The sequence below is a fragment of the Canis lupus genome, chromosome 19 (assembly GCF_011100685.1).
Source record: "Canis lupus familiaris isolate Mischka breed German Shepherd chromosome 19, alternate assembly UU_Cfam_GSD_1.0, whole genome shotgun sequence".
Lineage (NCBI taxonomy): Eukaryota > Metazoa > Chordata > Mammalia > Carnivora > Canidae > Canis > Canis lupus.
Window position 1 is genome coordinate 24375371 of NC_049240.1, and position 27397 is coordinate 24402767.

General features: G+C 49.3%; 1 protein-coding gene across 5 annotated transcripts in view; it reads right to left on the reverse strand.

The window, feature by feature from the left end:
* Positions 1-27397, reverse strand: part of MYO7B (myosin VIIB) — an 85956-nt gene that overhangs the window by 40023 nt on the left and 18536 nt on the right. For 4 of the 5 annotated variants that reach the window (XM_038564838.1, XM_038564836.1, XM_038564837.1 and 1 more), the window contains exons 3-16: positions 26003-26116; positions 25656-25808; positions 24010-24194; positions 20903-21024; positions 16600-16742; positions 15782-15895; positions 14147-14300; positions 11905-11981; positions 10743-10862; positions 10298-10440; positions 8033-8243; positions 7220-7355; positions 3414-3577; positions 1235-1372 (exon numbers count right to left, since the gene is read on the reverse strand). In XM_038564838.1, the coding sequence (XP_038420766.1) occupies positions 1235-1372; positions 3414-3577; positions 7220-7355; positions 8033-8243; positions 10298-10440; positions 10743-10862; positions 11905-11981; positions 14147-14300; positions 15782-15895; positions 16600-16742; positions 20903-21024; positions 24010-24194; positions 25656-25808; positions 26003-26116 (1974 nt within the window). Of the gene's footprint in view, positions 1-1234; positions 1373-3413; positions 3578-7219; positions 7356-8032; positions 8244-10297; positions 10441-10742; positions 10863-11904; positions 11982-14146; positions 14301-15781; positions 16176-16599; positions 16743-20902; positions 21025-24009; positions 24195-25655; positions 25809-26002; positions 26117-27397 lie in introns of those variants that run through there. The other variant, XM_038564840.1, reaches the window with a different exon arrangement.

A 27397-nucleotide genomic window follows, 5' to 3' on the forward strand; every position in this document is an offset into this window, starting at 1 on the left:
TTCTGGACAACCTCCCTTCAACCTCCGAGCCGGGGGACTAGGGGCACACCCTCGAATCTGGCAAGCTCACCAGCAGGCAGTTACCCACACGGAAGCACTGAAGGCCACAGAGCCAACTGCTGATGGGGTCCACGGCCCCCAGGCAGTTAGTCTGGGCAACTAATTGGCTTCCACTTATTGAGCATTTCCTGTGGGCTCAGTGTTTTTCATTTCATCTTTCCAACAGCCCTGCATGATGGGATACTTAGGTCCAGTTTAAAGAGAGATGGCGGAGGCTCAGCACCACACTCCTGAGTGGCTGAGCCATGTTTAACCCTGAGCCTGCCTGACCCTCAGCCTGCCTCTCAACCACCACGGGACACCCACTGTCTCTGAGAAATGTGCCAGCCAGGGGTGCTAGACAAACAGGAACTTCAGCCTCAGGCCCTGCCCACCTGTACCAGCTCTGCAAGTTGGGGTGGGAAGGTGGCCAGAGGGCCTCTGGAAGCACAGTTATTCTCTAAGAGGTGTCGTGCCTCTAAGGAAGATACATTCAGGATTTCCTGGGCCAGTCCCAATTTCATATAATTTTATTCTATTCAAAAAATATAATCAATTTCATGTAATATTAATTTTTCCCCTTTAAAATTTTTTTGTCATTTTATCTCCTTTTATATGGCATCTTCCAGTTTTGGGGATCCTGTATTTCAGCCTCTGGGTGGGGTTCCCAAGCCCACAGATCCGGGACTCCCGGGCAGACAGCAGGCTCCCACCCCACCCCACGCATAGGCGGATAAAGCCACCCTTCAAAGAGTGCTTGGCCTCAGGTCTTGGTGACCAGCAGCTAGCCGGCCTCTTCCATCCTAGTACTGGTTGTTACCCCTTATTGAGTGGGGTTTACACATGCAAATTTGCCAAAAACATCATGTACAGTCCTTGCTGCCCCCACAGGCAGGCACGATTCTTACTTTACAGAAGAGAAAATCAGCTCAAAGAAGCAAAGCACCTGGCCAAGGGCATACAGCCTGAGACAGGCCTGAGACAACAGAGGTCTGGGTTACACAAAGTCCTGCCAGTCACTGACCTTTGAATGGCCTAGACTGGTCACCTTACTTCAGTGTCCCCATCTGGGGGTAGATAGCCCTAATGCTGACCAGACCCTGCAGAAGGGAGTAGTGTGACCCTAGATGCCATGAGAATCATCTAGTAGATGCCCCCTCCCTCTCCATGCATGCGCCCAGCCTCCCCTCATTACCAGTGGCTTCTTGTACTCATTGGGTTTGATGCAGCGGATAAAGTAGGGCTGGCAGCTGGTCAGGATTTTCATCAGCTGGTCCAGGGACTTCTTGAACTGGCCTGCCAATGTGGAGGGCTGCTTGCTGGAGTCTGCAGACTGCAGGCAGAAGCAGAGGCATAAGTGGGGGGCTGGGGAGCTCAGCCTGGGGCACAGCTGACCCAGATGAGGGTTTCTGCCAAGGTCCCACAGAGAGGCAAGGCTGCACTCATTCAGCCCCTCACTCACTGGCCCACCATAGGTTCTGGTGAGTAAGATGGGGCAAGGTGTCCTGTCTAGAGGTGGGGTCTCCCAAGAGGGGTGTACAAGATGATACACCAGAGTGAGAAAGAATGTGAGAACTGACAACATTCATTTTTTGCCTCTACCCTTCTATGTTTTTAGTTTTTGTATCGGTTTTGTATGTTTTAAAAAATGTTTTACAGTGCACTTTGTATGCATTGTAGTATACGTATATAGTTTTTAAAAAAATGTCTCAAAATTATGTGCAAAATGTCTCAAAATTTGTGCAATGATGATCTTAGGTGATGCTCCTTGATCAAACACTTCCCAGGTTAAATGCACCCAAGCAAAGGTATGTACTGCCAAATTCCATCAGTTGGCAGTACATGTGTTAACACTTCTGAGAAGAGGATGCCATCATTGGCACCTTATAGTAACAATGGGCTGCATTTTCCTGTTGCCTTGGTTTGTAAAATCACGTGCATTTCCCTCACCGTCGTCCTGCTCCCTGAAATCCCCAGGACATGCTCTTGGGGTCCCACAGAGCCAGAACGAGCCTGTACCCTGGCCTCAGCTGTAGAGAGTTTAGCCTGGCTCAGTGATGCAGGGGGTCCAGCCTGACTCCCCTGGTTCCAGACCTGGGCAATTCCCGCAAAGCCTCATGGCTCCTTGGTTGCCTCTCAGGGCCTGCTCTGTACATGGCCCTGCACGCGGTGGGCCCTGGGCCTTGACGTTATAGGAGAGGCCTCCTGCAGAGGTCAGGCGGGGCATGAGGAAAGGTGAAGGGCACCTCAGCGTGGCCAGTGGGGCACAGGGGGCACAGTTTCTCCTGCCTACAGCCCAAGTTCTTATACCTCAAGTTCCATAGCCACTCAGCAGGCCCCAGCTCCCTGCCCAGGGTGGGAGGGAGATAATTAGATAATTTGCAGGGCTTTTCTGGAACAGTCACTCTTAAGGGGTGGAGGTGTGCCAGAGAGTGGGTGGGCACATCCTCATCCCACCAGGAAATCCTATGCTGCCTTGAGGAGCACTGGGGGCTCTCTGCTGTCCACCTTCCTGGTCAGTGGCCCTTAGTGCCACTGCTGCTGTACCGCACACCCTGTACCACACACACACACACACACGACATAAGACACATACCATACCATGCACACACCACACACATACATCACACACATATACCATACATACCATACCATAGTACACTCCCTGGTACATGCCACACACCCCATAACACACATACACACCATACATACACCATTATCACACGCACACACACCCCACACCACTTACACACATCACATACGTCATAGCACATGCATACACACAGCACACATACTATCCCACACACATCCCACATATACTACACCCCCCCACACACATCCCACATCACACATATACATACCATCCACACTATAACACACCCCCATACACACATACCACACATATCCCATACCACATACACATACATACCCATACACACACCACATACACCACACACCACACATACCACACATACCACTCACACCACACACACCACACCTACTCCCCACAAACACCATACAAAACACACACACCATGCACACACCACACAATACACATACCATACACATACAACATATACACAGAGACCATAATATTAACAAGAGCAGATGTGCCTCCACTAGACCACCACACACTCAGAAGCAGGCCTGTGCACAGGCCTGTCCACATCCAGGTGCACCTGTCACCTTACTACTGTCCATGCAGCAGCAGCAGCAGCGACACCTCACTCCTGTTTTACACTCACTTCTGGGCCCTGACTGAACAATGGAGACCCCAGGTGATAGGTCATCCCTGTGCATGCTTGTCTGGCCTTTGTGGCCTTGAGGGCCAAGAGACCCAGGAGGCACTGGCAGGGCCACCCACGGGAGCCCACCTTGAAGAGCTGGCTCCCTGCGCTAGCCTGGATGATGGTGCTTTGGCCCAGCTTGGTCCCCGCTGACTCCAGCTTGAATATCTCCTTCAGGAACTTGTTTTTGGAGGAGTAGACCAGAGTGAGGATATCTGTGCTCAGCATGTCTCGATTCTTCTCCAGGAAGCCTGTGGGGGAAGCAGAGCCCGCCCGCCAGCTCAGTTCAGCCATCACTTCTGACCCCCAGGGGAAGGAGAGGGCAACGAGGTGGGGAGGCCCGGAGGAACCCCCACAGAAGCTGCCCTCTTCACCCCTCCCTCAACCTCCCTGTGCAGCCAGCGGAGTTCCCTGTACCCCCGCCTGTGCCCATCTCTGCCCAACACCAGTGTATCACACTCACATCTGAACCCTCCAATGCCACTCTCCCAGCACCCACCATCTCCACCACAACCCCCTGTCTAAGCCACTGCCATTCCTTTTGCCCAAATCATTCCTTTGATCACAGCCCACCTCTCTGCTCCTGTCCCACCCTTCCTGGCTCACGGCCCCCGGGACACCTGGGACATCCTGAAACAGCACATTGCTGCGTCACCCTGCCTGAACCCTTCTTCTGCTATCTTGCCACCAGAGCACGGCTTCCTCCTCTCCTCCCTCCTCATCTCCTGAGCCACTGTGGCCTTGCACTCCACGCCAAGTCACCCCCAGAGGCCCCGGCTCTGCTATAACTCCAACCCCCACCAGCTACTCCGGGACACTCTTCGCTGCTTATCCATCCAGGCCAGCTCCTGCTCATTCTTTGAGACCAGCCTGAGCATTGTCTAATCCAGGAGGCTCCCCAAGGCCCTCCTTGGGGCTCCCCTGGCTTCCATGTGGCCTTTCTCATGGGCTCTACTGCTCAGTTCAGGGGCAGTCTGAGGACATTCCCTCTGCCAGGAGCCCCTCCAACCTGAAGACTGAGAATCCAGAAATTGAGGAGAGGCAGTGCTAGGGGCTGAGTTGCATCCCCCCAAAATCCATACTTTGAAGTTCTAACTCCTAGTACGTCAGAATATGACTATATGCGGAGATGGGCCTTTACAGAGGTGATGAAGTTAAAATGAAGCTATTTGGGTGGCTGTAACCCAGTGTGACTGGTGTTCTACAGATGTGGACACAGATTCATAGAAACGCTGAAGTTGCCAGAGACATCGGAAAGACTAATGCTTTAATCTTGGACTCCTGGCCTCCAGAACCATGAGAAGATGAATCTCTTTTCCCACCTGCAGAGCTTTGCTATGGCAGCCCTAGCCAGCTGCTAACACAGGCATGGCTCCGGGCATGGGTAAGAATGGGCTTGCCCTAAGGTGGGACACAGAATCACCAAGAAGGTGATGAAGAAGAGCTGTGTCTCAAAGCCAGGCTGGTGAGGGCTACAGTCCTGGGACTTGTAGGGATGCCCCGCAAGGACACGACCCTGAATTCCCTCTCCCACTCTGCCCCTTTCAGTCACCCACCTTTTAGTGGGACACTCTGTGCATACCTGCACAGCCTGGTATGGGTTAGGGAGATTGAGTCAGGGGGGTAGGAAGACAACTTCCCCCACATCTGCCCCCAGTGCCTGTGAGGGGAAGACACTGCACCAGATGCTTGGGAGGCACCATGAGGCCAGCAAGCACTGTACACAAGACAAGAGCACAAGCACTGTACACAAATACCCTTCTCCCAGCTACGTGCTAGGGAGGCTGTCCTCTGCAGCAGAGAGTGGGCAGACACTTGGTGGCACTCTGTGTCTCCCCAGGCTTTGGCAGAGCTTCTGCAACCCGGGGTTTTCTCAAGGGATGCATTGAAACACCCCAGGCTCAACCCCACAGTGGGTATAGTAGGTGGGGCTCAGCAGCACAGATGGCACCCAAAGAAAAACTAGCAGCCTCAGCTTTAGTGAACATTAATAGAATTTTCCATTCAGAAAGTCTACAAAGAAGCTGTCTTAATCTTAGTATACGCAACAAAGTTTCACATCACTTCAAATAAAACTTGGCCTTGAATTGTCTATGGAGGTTGAGATGGACTCAGTGTCTTCTCTGTATTCTGGGACCCTGCAGGTCACACTGGCTCTGGTCTCTCCCTTTCCGAAGAGCCCCAGAGCCAGGGTCAGGTGGGGACTGTGAAGGAGTCCTATTTCATTCTACAGCAGAAATAATCCCCTGACCTCCCAATACCTCACTTCTTCCATGCAAAAATGTCAGCCCTTCCTACTGCCTGGTCTCTCCAACTGAAAAGTATGTATGGGTCATCCCTGACTTTGAGTTTCTGATTAAACAGGCCAGAGCTCCTCCTTGTTTCTCCATATGAGCTAGAGAGTGCTGCTGTGGCTGCCTGACCCACTATCCTGACCACCTTTCTCATTTTTCTAAACACACCAATCGGTTGACCCTATAGATAAATAAAGACCCTCAGGCCTTTATTCCTTCAGTCAAAACCATGACTGACCATATCTCAGTATATATATAAAAATGAACGCAAAATGAATCAAAGACCTAAGTGTAAAAGGTAAAACTAAAAAACTCCTGGGAGAAAACACAGAGGTAAGTAAATCCTGGGTCAGACAATGGTTTCTTAGTCATGACATCGAAAGCATGAGCAACAAAGGAAAAAATAGATAATTAGACTGTATCAAAATGAAAAACTTTTGTGCTTCAAAAGACACTATCAAGAAGTGAAAAGATAACACCAATAAAAAATAAATTAAAAAAAAAGAAGTGAAAAGATGACCCAGAGAGCAGAAGAAAACATTTGCAGATCATATATCTGATAAGGTACTTATCCAGATTATATAAAGAACTCTTACAACTCAATAAAAAGACAACTAATTAAAACATGGGCAAAGGGTTTGATAGAAATATCTCCAAAGATGATAAACAAATAACCAATAAGTACATGAAAAGATGCTCAACATCATTAGGCATCAGGGGAACCCAAACCAACTTTACACTGAGATACCACTTCAAACCCACTGGAATGGCTAAAAGAAAAAAGACACACATAGCAAGTGTTGGTGAGGATGTGGAAAAATAGGAGCCTTCATACATAGCTGGTGGGAATGTGAAATGGTGCAGTCATTTTGGAAAACAGTTGGGTGGTGGTTACTCAAAAAGCTAAATGTAGAATTACCATATGACCCAGTACATATCAGAGAAGTGAAAACATTTGTCTATATAAAAACTTGCATGTGAGTGTTCATGGCAGCATTATTGATAAAAGCCAAAGGTGGAAACAGCCCAAATGTCCCTCAATTGATGAAGTGACAAATGAGATGTGCTATATTAGCACAGTGGAATGTGATCATACTGCAATATAAAGAAACGAAGTCCTGATATGTGCTATGATGTGGACAAACCTTAAAAACATTATGTTAAGTGAAAGAAGCCAGTCACAAAGACCACATATTGGATGGTTCCATTTGTATGAAACGTCCAGAATAAGTAAATCCATAGGGACAGAAATGAACAGTTGCCCAGTATTGGGGGCGGGGAAATGTAGATTGATGGTTAATGGAAGGTTTCATTTTGTATTGATGAAAATGTTCCAGACTTATGGCAATGCTTACACAACTTTGTGAATATACTAAAGACCATTGAGATGTACAGTTAAGATGGGTGAATTATATATATGTGAATTATGTCTAAATAGAGCTATTGCTAAAAAAACAAAACTGTGCATGGTCCATTCCATTCCCTTTGTCCCATTGCTCATGTTGCAAAATAACCTTGTCCTCTCAGCCTTCTTCCCATGGCCTTCCTAGAATGATCCAGATTTGGATGGAAGGGGAAGTAGAGAAGAGCTGCACCTACCTTCTGTCTGGTAGTACACCTCGCCTGCAAAGTGGGCGATGCCAAACCTGGCATCATGGATGTTCCTGGGCTGTAGGTAGGCCTTATTGTTGGCATGGACACTGTTCAGTTTCTGCAGCATGGTTGTATCTGTCCCCTGGAAGAACACAGACACCCTAGGGGCTGACGTCCCAGAATCCAGCCATGGGGAGCTCAGCTGGCACATCCACAGGGCTCAGGGGCTCCCTCACGGGGGCAAAGCAACTGGGCTGAGAGTGAGCGAGGACCCTTTTACAGATGGGAAACTGCTTCCCAGGGCTGGCGACTGGTCACAATGAGTGAGGACCGAGCTGGGAGCAGAGACTGGGTCTGCCTACCTGCACTGCCACTTCCCTGCTCCACCCTTCCCTACGATTGTCCAGCTACCCTGACCCTGGCTTCCCCCTTCTCTGGACTCAGAGCCTTTACTGACTACTTTGAAAGTCTACCTCCCCAAGGACAGCCAGAGTGCTTTGAGGGCGAGCGGGCAGGCATTTCCATCTCTGGCATCCTTGCAGCCCTAGCAAGCCCTTCCTGGGGTGGGGTGAGTTCTTAGAGGAAATGATCAGTCACGCTGCTGGGGAGTAGGGGTGAGGGTGGAGTTGGTGAGCCTTCCAGTGGGTGTGGGACTTGGAGGAGACAAGGCTGCTTAAGCTGGGGCTGGTCTGCTAATGCCTGACAGAGGTTTCGGCAGGCCAGGGACCAATGGGCCACCCCAGGGGAGTTTCCCAATCTTGAGGGAAAGAGCCATGAGTGGGGGTCTCCACCCGAGGGTCAGCAGGCTCTGGGGTGTACCTGTGGGAAGTGGCTCTCCTCATCCAGGAGGGAGATGATGCTCATGGGCTTAAGGGCCAGCAGATCCAGGGTGGGCCGATTGTCATTGTAGTGGATGTAGTCCCAGGCAATGTTCTCTGAGAGGTACTCCTCCTGCTCCATGGTGAACACATGCTGCACGAAGAACTGCTGCAGGTGCTCGTTGGCAAAGTTGATGCAGAGCTGCTCGAAGCTGTGGAGGGAATTCCGCCGCCCAGAGGTGGAGCAAGGTTAGCTTAGTCCCTGTGGCTGTTGGCAGGAACCGCGGGCCACCAGCCATTTGCATCCAGCTGCACAAGTATGCCCACGGATGCACATCCCCATCTACGTGCACACTCTGACACACAGCCTTCCTCTTCTCTCTGTCTCTGCCACTGTCACCTTTTCCACCCCATGGCAAACAGACTAAGAATGTCATCAAGGGACCATCCTTAGGGAACCAAGTGTCCTGTAGCAGTCTCAGACCCAGGGGCAAGAGGTCTTGGTGCTGAGATGAGCTTCTGGAGAACTGGTAACAACTGCTGGGGTCCTCTGCATCAGTCAGACATACTTCTTACTCCCGCCCCATCCTCCTGCTGCTCGTCCTCCTGGGCACCCCACCGTGGGAAGTCATCCCTCCACTCATCACCGCTGGCTCAAGTCACAGACCAAGGTCATGTTTGACACCTCTCTCTCCCTCCTCCTCAGTTCCAGTCAGCTGCCAGAGTCTGGTCCCCACTCACTCCAGCACAGCACCCTGGCCTTTGTACTGCCCTCCGCTCCCATGGCTGAGGCCTGTGTCCAGCATCCCCTCATTCACATGGGGCCACCTCCTGCTGGCTCTCCCTGCATTCCCATCTCCACTTGCCGCTGGGGGGGGGGGGCTCTTTGGCAAGAAGGTCCCACTGTCCCTCTGCTTTCAATCCTCCTGAGGCTTCCTGCTGTTTTCAGATCCCCACAGCCAGAGACACAGTACAAAGCCTTCCTGCACCTCCCAGGGAGTGGCCGGGGTCACTATGGCCTCCTTCCCTGTGCCTGAGTCATCACACCTTTCTGTGCTCTCCCCACCCCCCCATTACCCAGCTAGTTCTGTTTGACCCTGGCTCTCACTTAGGCCTTTCGTGCTCAGGATGGGTTGCCCATTCATGCAAATCCTCATCATATCTGAGACTGGCTGTTCAGCATCTATTAACCCAAGAGGTGAGGGGACAGGTCCGCCATGTCCCTCACTCCCAGTACGCTGCCTGGAGATTGCTCAGTGTCCACCTGTAGCCACTGAGGTGACCGCAGCCCTGTAGCAAACCCAGCTTGTGGCTCCTTCAAGGACGGGTCCTGTATGAATGAACCGATCCCTGCAACCAACTATTCATCTACCTCCAAGGTGTCCAAGGTGCTTGGTCTGCTCAACTGTTGCTCTTGGGGACAGAACCCAATGATCTGAATCCCACTTAGATTTCTCGTGCCTTAGAGCTACCACTGCACAGGGGGGCTTGGTTCTGTCAAACCGGCCCATCCCCCCATGCACAGTGAGCAGGCCTTCACCCTGCCCTCCCAACTGGCTGGATGGCTGCAATCCCAGTGCGCTCCTGCTTGCTTGTCCCGAGGTCCTCATTTTCCTCCTCTGTCCTCCTCCTGCCACCATTTGTCCTCCTTTGGCTCCAGTGCCTGACTGTCTTCGGCACCCTGCCTAGCCCCCTCCCGAGCCTTCATCACAGTCCCCCCAGGCATCACTTGTCTGACCTGCCTCCTGCCTTTGGCTTTTGGGCCTCCAGTCTAGGGTCCCGGGACACTGGGACACAGGGTCAGGGGTGTCTTGCCTTGCCTTACCCTTGCCAAACTCCAAAGTCAGGGATGGTCACACATAACCCTCTCTTCCCTGTGGCCTTGTATGGTAGCTCATCTAAAGATGCAGTTGAATCAGTGTTGCTGGTTTCCATTTTCACTCCAGCCTCATGTAATAATTCACTTTAGTTCATTAGGAGAGCAGATGGCTCAAGAGAGGTGACAAATGTTGAGGCTTCAACCTGACTCTTGGGGGTAACTTGTTGCTCTGTGGCTCTCTCTAGCTGTGTAGGGGCTGTCAGGGGAGGTACGCACACCATTTCACTGCAGACAGATTTAGGCCTGCAGAGCCGACTCTGGCATCTGTGAGAATGTATGAGGGGTCCCTCGAAGCGGGAAGAATGGTCACCCTCTAGCTTGCTCCATTAGAGAGGACCTAAGCTGATCTCCCATTGTCTGAAAGCAGGTGAACTGAGATCTTCATACCTATTGTTCTGGAAATTTTCAAAGCCAAATATGTCCAGGAGGCCAATGGCTCTTCGCACATTTTTGGGGTCCTGGGCAGGTGGAGTGAAAATTGCAGTGTTGATCTTCTTGACAATCCACAGGAAGAGGTGCCCATAGATGCCCTGAGGAGACAAGAGGTAAAGCCCATGGCCTTTGAAACATAAGAGACAGGCTGCCCCTTATCTCTAGTTCACCGGCAAAGGCTGCATGCACGCTGGCTCTCATGGACCTGCCAAGGGGTATTATCCCTACTTGAAAGGCAAGAAACTGAAGCCCAAAGAGGCTAGGAAGCAGTCAACAGGCAGGTGACTGGCAGAGTCAGGACATGCCCCGCTATCTCTGCTCTCTCCTGCTCTCCACCAGCAGGAGAAGGAGCCATGTCCAACAGAGAGACACGCGGACCCCTTCTCCCATAGCTCTGTACCTTGACAAAGGCATCCCTCCGGTCTGCAGCCTGAGTGATGTTCAGGGGCCTGGTGACAAACTCCCCTCGGATGATGATGGAATGCTTGATCAGACAGTCCCGGAGTGCCTGGTACTCCACCTGGAAAAGCCGGTGGGAGCTGGCATCACAGCTAACGGGGCAGGGCCTGGCTCCATGGCTATGACCTACTCATACCACGTCTTGTTCTCTCTTGTGACCAAACACCTGAGGGTGGGAGATGCCTGTGGGGCCATCCAACAGGGCCAGGCCCAGATGGAGGCTGGAGTCGGAGTCCTGGGCCAGCCCTGGTCGAGCATCGGTCTAAGCACCGGGGTGTCAGGATATTCAGGAAGGTGTATAAGCTGGGTAGGTCCTGGGCATGCTGGCTGCTTGGTTTACCAGCTCTGTGCTGGTCTCCTGGAGGCTGGGGAAAGGGCTGGTGCCATAAGCAGACCTGAGCAAACAGTGCGTGGGGAGGGCTCTGACACTGGGCCACTGGCACCTGGCTATGCCCCAACAGAAGCCACTCCAGCAAAATGTGATTGCTTTGCTTGTTTGTGTGTTTGCTTCTGATTCTATCAACTTCCTACCAGAGCTATCACTGGAGTGTGATGTGGAGGACATTATGATGTCCCTAGGGCAAAGATATTTCTCCACCCAGTGCCTGCCTGTCTTCCTGCAAGGCAAGACTCCATTTGGTCGTGTAATAATCTGGAGGGCTCGTGGTATGAGCACATCTACTTTCCAGAATAGCACAATTCATGGAGAAGGCAGAGGGCTTGAAGGGAGGTAGGGAAGGGTCCAGAGGAAGGGCACTGGGCCATGTGGCCGTGTGGGGACAGCTGAGGGACCAGGTGGGGTGGAGAGTGAGGATGTTGAGTGAAGGCCACCAAAGAGCAGGGGGGACACAAGAAAAGGGAAGAAACGTGTGTTAAAGCCAAACCGATCATTTCATGTTAAAGATTAGCTCATGCTGCTTCCCACCCCAGGGACTGCAGTGCCCCGATGGGTGTGGAGGTTGAGCTGAGAGCCTGGGAGAGGGGATGGGGGCAGGAGTGGGATCCTGGGAAGGGTTGATGGCAATTGGGGTCTGGGGGCTGTGACCCCAGGCCCTTGGGGCCTCTCACAGAGGTGGAAGCTGGTAGACACAATGGCCAGCTACCTCCAGTAACTTCAGCACGGTGGGAAAGGCAGGCGTCTCCATCACGTCGGAGGAATCCAGGTTCTCGAAGACTGCAGCTGTGGATAGAAGCAGTAAGCCCAAGTGGCGAGGTGGCCTGAAGTGATGGGACAGGAGCCCCAGTAGGGCCCAAGCCAGAGGCAGCCACAGATCCACCTATTAGAGGCCATTGTCCCTAGGCGTGAGGCACCACCTCCAGGAGACAATGTCCCTGGTGATGAGCAGCCCCTTAGCTGGGAAAGAATGTAACAGACTGCCTCCCCCTCTCTGCTTAGCGACATCATGGCCCCACATCAAAGGAAAGTTTGAAGAAGTGAGGGCTCATGTGGAGGGAGAAGCCTGGTGCTGTGGGCAGGGTGGGGTCTACTAAGGAAGAAGATGAGCCATCGATCCCCTTCACTGCTCTCCACTGTACATGGAAGTGGCTACTTGTTCTTTCAGTCACATAAGTGGACATTAACAGAGCACAATTGTGAGCCATGCCCAGCCCTAGTGCAAAATACAGATACAAAATAAAGCCTACAGATAAAAAAGTATATAGAAGCCAAAGGGGCGTTATAGTAAATAATGATTAAGTTAACATCATGTAGCCACTACTACAGCCAAGGTACAGAGCCTGGTGAACGCCTGAAGCCCTTATGCTCCTTTCCTGCTAAGACTGGGTTCCTCTCCACTTCCTCCCCAGCATCATCCTTTTACTATCTAAATATTAATCCCTTAACAGCATTTAATTTCATCTGTTTTTAGACTTCGTGCTAAGTGTGATCTAATTGAATGCCTGATCTACAAGCTCTGCATTCTTTGGTGCCTGGTTTCACCTCCTCAGCATCACATTTGCAGTACTCTTTCACTTCCCAATGCCCTCTTCCTGCATGTCAGCACCCACCAGTCACCAGCGAAGTGCCCAGTTCAGGTGACAGATCACATGGGCACAGTGACAACAACTCGCCTGGAGTAGATTTCCTTACACAGCGTGACAGAGGGGTCCGAGTTCATGGAATAGTTTACTGTAAAGTCTGTCCTTCCTCACTGCTCTGTGAATTGGAATCCTTCATGAACTAGAGAACCAGCCGGAGCTCCTTCCAATATTGCCTCTGCCCCACTCTTTCTCTTTTCCTTTAGTACGTCAGGTAAAGGTATGCTACAGCTTCTCACTTGTCCTCCACACCTCCTACTCTCTATGTTTTGCTGCCCTCTATCTCTCTGTGTTGTGTTCCTTTTTTGCATTTCTTTTTATTGAAGTTTGATTTGCCAATATATAGTATAACCCCCAGCACTCATCCCATCAGGTGCCCTCCTCAGTGCCCGTCCTTTTGCTACCCCACCTCCCCTGCTGCAACCCTTTGTTCATTTCCCAGAGTTAGGAGTCTCTCATGATTTGTCTCCCTCTCTAATTTTTCTATGCTGTGTTCTGACTTTTCTTTCACTCACACATTCCCTCTTCGTGTGCATAAAACTGGCTGTTAAAACCATTTATTGATGTCTTCATTTTGGTTTTTATTATTACTTTTTTAATTTTAGAATTTCTTTGTGGCTCCTTTTAAAATCTATAATGTCACATTTTCCATTTCCAGTTTCCTGTCTAAATTTACGAGTGTGGCTTTTTCTTTTCTTGAACATAGCCACGCATAGCTGCTTTATGATTTGTGTCTAATAATCCCAACATCTGAAATCTCTGTGGCCCTATTTCTATTGTCTAGTATTTCTGCTGCTTCTTGCTCATGATGTCTTGTTTCCTCATTCCTACTTACCTTTGGCTGCATGTTAGATGTTTTGTTGGAAAAACTGTCTGAAGGAATAATTTGGAATCTAGATTGATGTTATTTTCCTCCAGAGAGGAATTTCCATCAGATGCTTAGAGGCACTAATAGGTCAGGACACCCTAATGCCCAGGCCACCTGGATGCTTACAAACGGGTTTGCAAGTTCATGCATGGCTTTGTTTAGTCTGGTTCACCCTTACCCTAAGGGGGTCCCAGCTAAGCTGGGCGATGATCAGAGTTTTCATCTTTAGAGAGCCTTAAGCTTTGACGTCTTCCCTCTAACCCCACGAGATCTCCAAAATCATAGCGATAATTTTCAATGCATTTTCCCAGGACAGGGCTAGACCATGTGACCTTGGCAAGCTCTTGAGGTGAGAACTCCCAGAGATTCTTCCTCCTCCTGCCCCAGGCCCCCCTACTCTTCCTCCCCAGGGAGGGCAGTTTGGGTGGGAACAGCATTACCCATAAACTCCACATTGCCCAGGTGGAGAATGGCTGCCAGCAGCTTGCTGAGGTCCCAGTTCTCAGAGTCGGAGAACATGAGGATCTTCATGGCAGAGCGAACATGGGCATAGTCCTTGGCATCATTGAGGCCCTCACAGGATGTGCAGTTTCCCTGCAGGATCAGGCACTTCAACATTCTGGCGGTCACCCTACACCCCACCTCCTCCATCATAGGGCTAGCAAGATAGAGATGTGTCAGGGACTCAGACAAGGGTCCCTAATAATAAGTGGCACTTCATAGGCTCTAGGTGGACTCTGAGAGGCCATCTGGAGACCCCAGCTCAGAAAATACACACAAGTGCTTCCCAGAGGTGGAATCATGATGACAGACATAGCAAGCTTGGACTTTGCAGCAAGCACTGGCACTTGGAAGCTGTGTAGCTTTAGCCAAATCATTCCGTTTCTCTGAGCCTCTATTTGTCACTCATCCACAGTAATGCCTGCCTTATCCTCTCTGGGGAATCCTGTGAGTTTATTCCTTTAACAAACACGTTCCAAGGCTCCGCATGTGCCAGACCCTGTGCTACTTGCTGGGAATTCCATAAATGGAGAGACCTGGCCCTGCCTGGGGTGCTGCGCATCCAAGAAGGGAGGCAGAAAGCAAATGGTGGTGTCATACACTCTTAACTGGTGCTGAGACCAAAGGGGGCCAGGACCAGCTCTATTGGAAAGTGAGGGAAAGCTCCCTGGAGGTGCAACCGGAGCTGGCTCTCCGTGCTGTTCTTCATAGCAGCAGTGAACAGTGGTCTAGGCAGTGAACAGGGGGAGCCCGGCTGTGAGGTAGAGACTAGCTTGCAAGGAAGCTGGGGTCACAGTCAAAGGGAGGTGTGGAGGGATGATGGGAGCTGGAGGCGCTTGAAAACCAGGAGCCACAGGGAGCCCCTACAGAATGGGGGTCTGAGCTGTCATCTGTCAGACTTGTAGTGTGGAAGGTCTGCAGGATGGATTGTAAATTAGGAATGGAGTCCAGTGACAGGGAGGATGTGGAAGGAAAGGATCACCAAGATCCAGGCAGGAAATGAGGAGGGCTTCAGGCAGTGAACATAGGAGGGGTTGGGCAGGAGAGATTCAAGAGGTGGAACTCCTCTACCCCCTTTTCAACACCCTGGAGCTGGAAGGCCTCTCCCGTCGCACTGTTCCAGGCGTGGGGGTGCGAGCTCTAGGGGCACCTAACAGGGATGGGCGATTGGAATGAAATCGAGGAAGAAGAAGCATGGGTACGACCCTCCATCACCTGCCGGAGCCTTTGTTTGCTGGAACCGGAGGAGGCTGAGGTTTGTGGGGAAGGATATCCCTTCAGCAGAAAATAAGGCAGCGGACGGACGAGGGTAAAGCAGAAGGGTGGATTGGCTGATGGAAAAGGGAAACCCTCCATCCCCGCCCCCAGGGCTTTCTGGGCGGTAAACCACAGGTGGAGCAGGTACTCGCTTTCCTCTTCTTTCTCCTTTTGCTCTTGAGAGACACCTGGTGGGGGAGGGGTGGGGGAGGGGAGGGGGAGGCAGGCGGGGAGGGCGGGGCGGGGCCGAGAGGACGACCGGAGGGAGGAGGGCGGGAGGGAGACGCGGCGAGCAGCGCGGGCGGGGCGGGCCTCACCGTGGTCAGGTAGTGGTACTCGGAGGGCGTCCCCAGGCTCAGCAGCTTCTTCTCCTCCGCGGTCATCCCCAGGAGCATGCCGTAGAAGATGTGGTAGTTCCGCTCCTCGGGAGCCTGGAGGGGCAGGTGTTCCAGAGAGCCTGGCAAACATCCCCCTGAGGCTGTGGGGCTTCAGGACTGCTGCCCCTGTCCAGCCCCGTCCCAGCTTCTGTCCCAAGGTCTGGCAACCAGATGTGGCTCTGGCATCGACCAAGGGTCGTTCGGCTCTGTCGATGGCCTCATTATGGGCCTCCAAGGCCAGCTCAGGCCCACAGCCCCGTGCTAAAGTCCACCCACCAAGCCCAGCAAACACACAGCTCCCTGGGCGCTTCCCTGCATCTCCACTGCTCCTCCCAGCCCTGAAGGCATCTTGCCTAATGTTGCAAGGGGTGGGGGTGGGGGGGATGCCAGGATCCAGTTCCTTAGCTGGTGACTGGCCTGGCATTAGAATTAATTCTGGTAGAGGTGGACATAAGCACCAAAGAATGTGCAACATGATATGGATGGAAAAATCAAAACGGAAAATCTCAGCATTTCTTCTTCTTGAATACTGGGAAAAGACCATCATTATTCAATTTGAGGGGTCCTTGGCCCATCTCAGGGTACGGCCAGGGTTCAGTGGCAACCAACTAAGACCCATGAAGGTTTGGAGAGGTTCCTGGGGAGGTCTGAGAGTGCTGGAAAGGAGCCTGTCTTGGAAGCCTCCTCATTCCTTGGCTCCTGGTCCTGGAGTGGGTGGACATTTCCCCAGGACCAATGCAGCAGAGGGGAGGCCTCACCTGCCGGCAGACCCGGGACTTCTCCAGGAGAAATTGCTCGATGCGTGCGCCCTCAATCACCCCATTGGGGTTGAAGTGGATGTCGATATATTTCCCAAAGCGGCTTGAGTTATCATTTCTGATTGTCTTGGCATTTCCGAAGGCTGAAGGCAGAGGGTGATGCCCACGATGGGAGCAGAGAGGAGAAAATTTACTTTTAGTGGCATCATTGGAAAGGCTTCTAAGAGGAGGTGGCTGAGCCTAGAGCTGAAGGATGGGTAGCACTACACTGGAAAGTGGTGGCAGCTGAGAGTATGCTGAGAGGAAGGCAAAGTGCAAGTAAAGGCACAAATGTCAGGAGGCATGAGGTATGTTTGCAGAGTGAGAAGTTTGGTTGGAGCATAAACCACAGGAGGAAAGCAGTGGAAGATAGATGGAACTAATTAGTAGCATTAAGACTTGAGTGCCAGGCTAAGAAGCTTGGAATTAGTCTGTGGAAAATGGGGGAGGCACAAAAGCTTCTGGGGAGTATGGGAACAGATTTGTGTTTTACAGATTGGTCAGGCTGAAGCAGGGGCTGGGTTTGAGAGGGCAAGCTTGCAGGGGGAGTAGTAACAGCTGGCAGGGACCAGGATCAGAGGAGGAGGTCAGACTGAAGGCATTTGGATTGCAACATGATCCAAAGTGCATTTTATAGAGCTCTTTCTGCAAGAGCTCTTTCTGCAAGCCTCTATAATGTGACCCACCATAAGAAAAACACTTTGCATTGTGTCTTCCTGCATACACATCCCTACCTGTACACATAATTAAAAGAAAATATTCAGTACTGGTTCTAACCAAGAGTGGCATTTTCTATTTATTTAGTTTAATTTGTCCTAAAAGACTAATTTCATGACCCATTGGTAGGTTGGGATGCAGGCTGAAAATACCACTATACAGCACTAGTCCCATGAGAAGGAAGAGGGTTCTTTGGTCTCCCCCTTGAGAAATCCCCACAAAGAGCAGAGTCTCCAAAACGGGCTAGCTATGCTCAGGAAACTGACTACATGTTGTTTGGCCCAGTGGCAGATCTCTCTTCAAGAAAGAACCTGGGGCTCCTGGGTGCCTTGGTAGTTGACTGCCTGCCTTTGGCTCAGGTCATGGTCCTGGGGTCCTGGGATTGAGTCCCGCATCAGGCTTTCCGCAGGGTGCCTGCTTCTCCCTCTGCCTATGTCTCTGCCTCTCTCTCTGTGTATCTCTCATGAATAAATAAAATGAAAGAAAGAAAGGAAGAAAGAAAGAAAGAGAAAGAAAGAAAGTAAGAAAGAACCTGATGTAGGCTCTTTTTGGTAGAAATTGATAAGCTGATTCTAAAGTGTGTATGGAAAGGTAAAGCACCTACAATGGCCAAGTTTGAAAAAGAAGAACAAAATTGGAGGTTGTGTGCTACCTGATTGCAAAACTGACAAGATATGGAACTAAGCTACAGACATCAAGACAGTGTGGCACTGGCAGAAGGGTAGTCAGAGAGATCAATAGAGCAGAATAGAGAACTCAGAAACAGACCCACACGTGTATGATCAACTGATTATAGACAAAGGTACAAAGGCCACTCAATGCAGAAAGAATGGTCTTTTTGACAAATGGGGTTGAAATTATTGGGTATCCTTATGAAAGAAAAGAAGAAAAAGAAAAAAAAGTAAGAAAAGAGCAGAAACTCGATTCATACCTTGCACCATAGAAAAAATTAACACAAAATAGATCATGGGCCTAAATGTAAAAGCTAAAACTGTATCACATCTAGAAGAAAACATAAAAGAAAATCTCCCTTAGGCAAAGATTTCTTTCTTTTCTTTTTTTTCCTTAGGGAGGAGGGTGGGGCAGAAGGAGAGAGAGAGAGAGAGAGAGAAAATTTAGCGTGGAGTTGGACATGGGGCTCAATCTCACGACCCTGAGATCATGACCTGAACCAAAATCAAGAGTCAGATGCTTAACCGACTGAGCCACCCAGATGCCCCAAAGATTATTAAATACAACAGCAAAAGCATGATCATAAGAGAAACAAAGATAAACTGAATTTTATGAAAATCAAAAACTTCTGGCCTGTGGAAGACACTGTTAGAAAAAGAAGGGCCAAAATAAAGATGGGGGCAAAATATTTGCAAAACATGTATCTTCTAAGGGGCTTGTCTCCAGAATATATAAAGAACTCATAATTCATTAATGAGGAAAAAACTCAATTTAAAAATTGGCAAAAGTTTTGAATAGATACAGAGAAGATGTGCAGATAGGAAATAAGCCCATGAAAAGGTGCTCCACCTCATCATCCAGTAAGGAAATTTGAATTAAAACTATGAGACACCACTCCATGCCTATTGGAGTAGCAAACAGCCACCCAGCCAGTACCAAATGCTGACGAGGATGTAAAACAACTAGGACTCTTGTATTTTGCTGATGGAAATGCAAAATGGTACAACCATTTGCGAAACATTTTGGCAGTTGCTGACAAAGGTAAATGGCTCACCATGTGACCCAACAATTTCACTCCTACTTGCCTATTCAGGAGAAAAACACATGTTCATACCAAAATCTGTGTGCAACTGTCTGTAAAGCTTTGTTCATAATCACTAAAAACTATAAACAGCCCTGGCGTTCTTCAGCTGGCAAATTGACAAACTGTGACACTGCTATATTCATAAAAGAAACAAATTATTGATACAGACAACATGAAAAATCCCAGATCCATTAAGCTAACAAAAGTAGCCAGACTCAAAAGACGACAAACCATATGATTTCATTCATATAACCTTCTGGAAAAGATAAAACTATAGGTGACCCTTGAACAATGTGAGAGTTAGGAGTGCTAACTCCTCGTGCAGTTGAAAATTCGCATATAACTTTTGACTCCCCCAAACTTTACTACTGATGGCCTGCTATTGAATGGAAGCCTTATTGATAACATAGTGAATTAACACATTTTCATGTTATATGTATTATGTACTGTATTCTCACAATAAAGTAAGCTGGAGAAAAGAAAATATTATTGATAAAATCACAAGGAAGAGAAAATATATTTTTAGTACTGTACTGTATTTATTGGAAAAAATCTGCATGTAAGTGGACCTGCACAATTCACACTCATTGTTCAAGGGTCAACTGTAGTTTTGAACTGTAGCTGAACTGTGTAGTTCAAGGGTCAGCTGTATGGGGGAGAAAAAGACAAATCAGTGGTTGCCACACGTTGAGGCTGGGAAGAGAGTTGACTATAAAGAGGCATGAGGGAAGTTTTGGGGTGACAGGAACATTCCATATCATGACTATGATGGGCATTCTATGACTACATGAGTTTGTCAAAACGCACACTGGACATAGACAAAGGTGAACTTTTACTCTGTTATAAAGAAACAGAGAAAACGTGTTGATTGTGGCTGGTCACTGGGGTCCAAGTCACACATTTCTGGGCTGCCCCTAGCAGAGACTGAGCAAGGGGGCTCTAAGGCCTGGCATTGTGCCCAATGCAGGCTTCCTCGAATGGGCACTTTGCTCTGAACTCCCCCTTGGAATGGCCAAGACCTGGCAAATTTGCACGTAGCTTGAATCTCATCCTGCCCTATTCCATTCTTCCCTTTCCTGAGTGTCCTACAGGTATCCCTGTCAAGCATCCCTGATGCTTTTCCTGTCTTTTCCTGCTACCTCCCCCTTCATCTTGCTCAGGGATCACCCCTCAGTAGAACTCTCTCTCTCTTTCTATATTTTTTAAAGATTTTATTGATTTATTTGAAAGAAATTGAGGGGGAGAGAGAGAGAGAGAGAGAGAGAGAGAGAGAGAGAGAGAGAGAGAGAGAGAACAAGCAGGGAGAGAAGCAGAGGGAGGGGGAGAAGCAGGCTCCCTGCTGAGCAGGCAGCCAGACCCAGGGCTAGATCCGGACTCAATCCCAAGACCCTGGGATCATGACCTGAGCCAGAGGCAAATGCTTAATGCACTGAGCCACCCAGACACCCCCACTCTCTTGCGGTCTTAACACCAGCTTAGCCACTGCTTCCCTGGTGACCTAAACTGACACATTCAACATTTCCCAAACCAATTTCATCTCAGGGCCCTTATTTAAAAGGAATACTTGTTTTGATGATCCTGTGGAAAACACACTTAATGAAAGCCTGTAAGCTCATTACTTTTTTCCCCTTTGTGTCTCCCAAGAACCCCCACACTACCATCCACCCCATGCTCGTTTTCCTGTCCTGACAGGCTACAATCCTGTCCTTCCCCATGGGCACCTCCTGGCAGGAAGGTTCCAGCTTGCAGGGCCTGTGGAGGAGGGCTGGCCAGTGGAGGGTGAACACTGACCTTCCAGGATGGGGTTGGCCTCCAAGACCTGCTGCTCAATCCAGGAATGTTGGCCACTGACGGTGGCCAGGAACTGCAGGATGAGCTTCGTGGTCTCTGTCTTCCCTGCCCCAGACTCACCACTGCAAAGAGAGCATGCAGGACATCAGTCAATAAAACGGCCATTTCTTCAATACCCTCAACTGTTCTGCAAACCCACCACAGGCCTGCTTTCTGGTCTGAACAGAAACTCCCCTTCCCTGGGCACACATTCCACCACATTTTCACTGTGGGTCTCAGCTGTCTACTTTGTGTTAGTTATTGGTGTGATTCATCTTTTCTGCCCTGCCTTAATGCAAGCCCCTGAGGCGTTGTGTGTCTGGTTCATTTTAGTGACATGGGCCCAGTGCTCAGTAACTACAGATGAGTGAACAGGACTGGACATTCAACATCCTTTCTGTGAGCACTGAGTTTATATTGTCCGCAGAGGGGAAACTGTATTGGTCCTTTAGAAAGACAATGTGGCACAGGTAGCAAAAACCTTCAGAATTATCCTAACTTTAGCCTAAGAAAATAATCCCAGAATCAGAAAAAGCTTTCTCCACAAAGCTTTCTGGTCATTAAAACATTTTAAATCTATCACTACAATTGCAGAAAGTCAGGGGCACCTGGGTGTCTCAGTCGGTGGAGCATGTAACTCAAGGCTGTAGGTTTAAGCCCACATTGGGTATAGAGATTATTAAAACAACAACAACAACAACAACTAACAATTGCAGAAAATTAGAAGTAACATAAAGCGGGGAGATTGGTTATGGTCCCTTTGGTCAGAGAATATTATGCAGCCATTAGAATCAAGTCTATACAGAGTTTTCAATAATGTGGACAATGCTTATTAGGTACAGTAAAATGACAAATGTCCTTACTACTCAGTATAATTTTTTTAAAGATTTATTTACTTATTTATTATTTATGATACATACAGAGGGAGAGAGAGGCAGAGACACAGGAGGAGGGAGGAGCAGGCTCCATGCCGAGAGCCCGATATGGGACTAGATCCCGGGACTCCAGGATGGCGCCCTGAGCCAAAGGCAGGCGCCAAACCGCTGAGCCACCCAGGAATCCCTACTCAGTATAATTAACTAAGTGGGTAGCAAAAGCCTTTACTCCCCAAAAGTAAAGGAATTTTTTTTGGAGAATATTTTTTCTGAAATTTTGTAAAATTTTCATAGTCAAGATATATTAATTTCATAATGGTGAGATATGAAAACTAGTTTTTTTGAAGTTTCTTAGGGAGTTTAGGTTAAAAATATACTCATGTCTGGCATATAGGACACACTCGGGTTTGTAGTGATTACTATTACTGTTATTAAGGCTTGCATGTCACTTTTGTGTAAATTATTTTTCATTATGGAAAATGTCAAACATTACACATGGAGGCTGAATAGTGTCTTGCTAATAAAAGCAATTCCTGTCACCTGGTTAGAAATGCAGACTCCTGGCCCACCCAGCTCTTTTCAGTCAAAACCTGCATTTTCACAAGATCCCTGGGAGATTCTCACACCTTACAGTTTGCATTATAAACTCCCACAGTCCCATTCCCAGCTTCAACTCCTGGCCAATTTTATTTCCCATCCCGTACTATTTTGAAGCAAATCTTAGAAAAATATTATTTCATCTGAAAGTATTAATTAAAAAAAAAGTTTTGATTAAAAGTGTTCACAATTACAATGCCAGCCAAATCAGTCCAATCAACAAACCTCCACCAGCTTCCAGGCCAGCCTGGGGCTCAGCTCTGCTCGAGAGGCCTCTTGTGGTGAGGCTGGTCCTCCCAGTACTGGGGGGCAGATTGGGAGCACACAGGCAGAGCCCAGATGGGAGATGGAGCACCAACCCTCCTTGGCACATAATTCCATGCACTTCCCAAGAAGTGGAAGTCACCCCAGGACACCTCTCTGTCTTCTTTTCCAGTGTCCTGGGTTTAAATTCCCTTTTTAACAACTGTGTGTCTCTGGGAAAGGATCTCAGCCTCTCTAGTGGTAAGCCCCCCTACCCCCTGCTCCCTGCCACCAACAGTAAAACAGGAATAAGAATATCTACTTCAGAAGGTTGCTGAGAACAGTAAATGTGATCATCTATGCAATAGGACTTCATTCTAGTCTCTGTGCCAACACCCTGTTCAGAGAGGCCATGCCTCATCTGTCCTCCACCTAGAGCAGCAGCCCCATCACTGTCTTTCCTCTTTCCCTGCAGTGTCTTTCTTCAAAGCTTTCATTACCTGCCTAAGAAATTGGCTTATTTATTGCCTGTGTGTCTCCCCTTCTAGAATGTAGACTCTATAATGTAGGGATTTTAATCCCTTTCATCTGCTGCTGTCTCCCCATAGTAGTACAATGCGGGGCATACCGCTGGAGCACGATGGAACCTTGAATGAATGAACAAATGAATGAATGAACAAAGGACTCTACTATAACTCTAAGCAATGTGCCCTGGAAGCAAATTCCCCCTCCTCCTTCTTTTCCCTCTCTCCCCCACTTCCCTCCATACCAGGAGGGCCTGTGCAGGAAGCTGGGAGGCCAGACCAGGCAGAGGACCTTTGAAGCAGGGTCAGGACCTGGACTGGAGGACATGTCCCTTCTGGGCCCTAGCAACCTGAGAGCTGGCTCTTAGAGCTTCTGCTACCTCTGTCCTCACCTGAGGCTTGCCCAGAGATGTTTTATTTTTAGTTTGACCTCACCTGTTTGACCCCTGAGCCCCCAAGCATGTATTGTGAGTCTCATGTCTAAATGTGCTCTCCCCATTTTTCCTTCTTCGTCTTGGGAAATATTTACTGAAGGGTGAGGCAGTCCAGGCTCTGCTGATACAGTGGAAGAGCAGGTTCTGCAGGAAGGAAGTCTTGGAGGGACTTGTCAGGGTGGGGGGGCAGTAGGGGTCAGGTGCAGGTGAGCTGGTGTGCTGTTGCGGAGAGTGGTTGCAGGTGAATGGGAACCCCTAAATCAAACAGGCCTCGTAGGTGTGCTGGTTGGGAGAGGTTTAGGGAGAGGAGGTGCTCCCTGCTTTACCAGATAGTCAGAGGCAGTGTGCCTGGCCCACCTGATCCCCATCAGGAACATGGGGAGCCTGAGCCCCACCTGATAATGCAGCACTGGTCCCTCTTGTTCCTCTTCATGTTGAAGTAGCAGTTGTTGGCGATGGCAAAGACATGGGGTGGTAGTTCGCCCATGTGACGGTTGTAGTACAGCTGTACCTGCTCCAGGGTGTAGAGGGGCAACACTTGGAAGGGGTTCACGGCCATCAGAATGGAGCCTGTGTATGTCTGGGGAAGGGAGCAGATGGTTAGTGCCTTCTGCTCTGAAGGCCAACACTGCCTGGTCCTGACCGTGGCCTTGGGTGCAGCCCACTGAGGGCTACCAGGCCTGGCTGAGTCTGGTGGGAAGTGGGTCTGATTCTGGGCCAGGGAGACAAGACACTCAAATGCTCAGATCCTCCTCTGGAAAGATAGGGGTGTTCACTATGAAGGAAAGCTGTGGGTGAGTGCTTTCACAGGGAGATTAAATGAGGTGCTCTACATTAAATGTTTAGCATCCTCTCTGGTGTTTAGAAGGCTCAATAAAAAGGGGCTGAATTTATGACATGAGTCTTCACTGCCTCCCACAGGGGCCTCCATGAGGCTGGTCAACAATTGTAGCCTCCACTGATCCTCCTAGGATCCTCCTAGGATCCCCACCTGCTTATCTGGAACCCCCAAGATGCCTGGCTGCCCCTCTGGGAATAGGACAGGGATGGCCACCTTTTCAAGTCACATGATTATCCACATTCTAGTTTTCATCTCAGGAATGGAGAGTTTAATCTCTGACTCCGAGGACTGTGACAACCAGATAAAAGAATGCAAGCATAAGCTCTTTGGAAAGGATAAACTGTAATTCCTTTTAGCTTATTGGTGTTATCAGTTCCAAGGGTTCTGACTCACATTCAGCCAGAGTGGACTCAGCACGTCCTGTCCCCTCTCTCCCGCAGGGCCTCCTCACTCTCCTGACCAGCCTTCCCCTCTATTTGGGGTCCATTGCCCAGTCTCCTACTGCTTTGAGCATTCTAAAAGGGCTGCTCAGAGTCACACCAGCCACCTCTCCCTAGGAGAGGGCCAGGCCCTGTGACTTCCTAGGCCACACCCAGTTAGGGTGGGCTGGTGCCAGTTTTGAATGCTGCTTCTCCTGGGAAAATCTGCATTGGAACAGGGATGGGAGACTTAGGGCTGGAGTCAGCCTCCCATCCACTGCTAGGATTTGGGAAAAGGACTCACACCTTCCCCTATGGCCCTCCTGGCTATCACAGGACTCATTTCACAGAGGGAGGGCAGGGGTCTTCTGGCTGGTGACTCTGTCTCTGCCATATGCCTACGAAGGGGCTGGGCAGACTATGCCTACCCCCATGGTCTCTGGTTCATTTGGCTATCAGAGCAGGCCTTCCACTCAGCCACAGACGAAAGGAAGAAGTAACACTAACTGAGCACCTTCTGTGTGCCAGGCACTGTGCTGGCATGCTACATGTTAGCTTTCTGAGACCTCAAAGGTTATTATCACCCTATCCATTTTGGATTGGAGAGCAGGGGTGGAGAAGCCCTAAATTCTTTGCCCACCTTACACCGTGAGAGCATGAGGAGTGGGGACTGAACCAAGTGTGCTTAGCTCCAAACCCACAGTGCTTGTTTTTCTCCCCAGCCAGATCAGTGCATGTGGATCAGGCACCCTGGATGAGGGGGTAGAAATGGAGGACTCACATAGATCTTGTGCTGCCGGTAGCGGATCAGGAGGTTGTGCACCATGCCTGCCTCGTTCAGTTCCCCCAGGCGGATCATGTCATCCACGCCTTGCACTGAGTTGGGGTGCATGGGGCTGAGGGTGTCAAGGTCTTTTGCTTGGATCCAGTGTTCCTAGAATGAAGGAAAAAGACTCCCCTAAGGGGCGGCCTCCACGTGGTCCAACCTGCTGCTCCTCTTCTCCAAGTTCTCAGCAGATCAGCTGACATGGTGGCTGGACTAGTCTCTGACTGAGGTCAAGGGAAATCTGAGGCAGGATTAGGGCAGTTTGTGGATGGGGGTAGGGATAGGCCCTGAGCCACACTGACCTTGCCTTCATCATCTACAACCAAGATCTTGCCAGGCTTTGTTTCCTTGACAATGGATCCAATGGCCACACTGGTCTTGTTGGCAGAGAGGGGGTTTAGCCACACATGATCACCCTGGAGAGCAGAGAGAAGACAGTGATCAGATACTTGTTCTTCATTCCCCTTCCTGCTCAAGACTTACCCTCTCCTGGGGACTGTCCCTTCTAACCAGGACCTCCCAAGATGGCTGAGGTATACTCTCTCCCCTGCCCCTTCCTCCTGATTCTCCTTATCTTTCCTCCTCTTTCTTTTTCTGCCCTGGCCTCTCTTGCTCTTGCCAGAATGGTAGTGGGAGATGGGAGGTAGCAGTGAAAGATTCTCTGGCCTAGCTTGGTTCTAGAAACAGACAAGCCATATTTGCAGTGTAACAGTCCCAGTGTGAGGTGGAAAAAGTCCTTGCCCTGTGAATAGCCCAATAGCACCCAAACCCTTTGGGTAGGGAGAAGCAAAGACTAAATTCTCAGTAGGTTTCTGCTAGCCTGCAACATGGCATTGACCCACATGAACTTCCTTCTGATCCAAGATAGCTCACCCCATTCAAAGAGGAGTCATCCAGAAGGAACAGGTCTATATACAAAGATACTGAAATCCAAAAGGAGGAAAGGAGAAGGTAAATAATACTCACCAGGAGAAAACCAACCAATGAACCAACCAACCAGCAAAACTGCCATACAACAGTGGAAAGTTGTGACCAAGTATTTCACCACGGTTTCCAAAATCTTACTGAAGAGTAGAGCAGGAGCAGGAGTTCAGAAATTAGATGCTGAGACAACTGAAAAGGATGCAATGTGAATTGGCAAAGCTCGCAAAAGAAATGGAAGAAAAGAATAAACATGGACCAGAAATTAAATCAGAATTGGAAATAGTAGGAGAACAAGCACTGCTAAAAGTACAGTAAAAGTCACTGACAGGAGAGAGTAAGCAGAATGAACATAAATTTTTAGAATGAGGATCAGGAAGAAAAAGATAGATATGGAAGATGGACAAAAATACACATAAGTGTCCAAAGGAGATTACAATAAATAAAACCCTGTGTATATTTATTTATTTATATACATTTACTTTTTTAAAAAAGATTTTATTTATTTTGAGAGAGAGAGAGAGCGAGCATGAGCAAGAGGGAGGGGCAGAGGGAAAGGGAGAAGCAGACTCCCTGCTTAGCAAGTGCCCATTGACAGATGATCAAATAAAGAAAATATGGTATATACATACAATGGAATATGATGCAGCCTTAAAAAAGAAGGAAATAAAAAAAAAAAGAAGGAAATCCTGCCATATGGTGCATGACGTATGTCAAAATGGATGAACCTCAAGGACATTATGCTAAGTGAGATAAGCCTGTTGCAAAAAGATGAA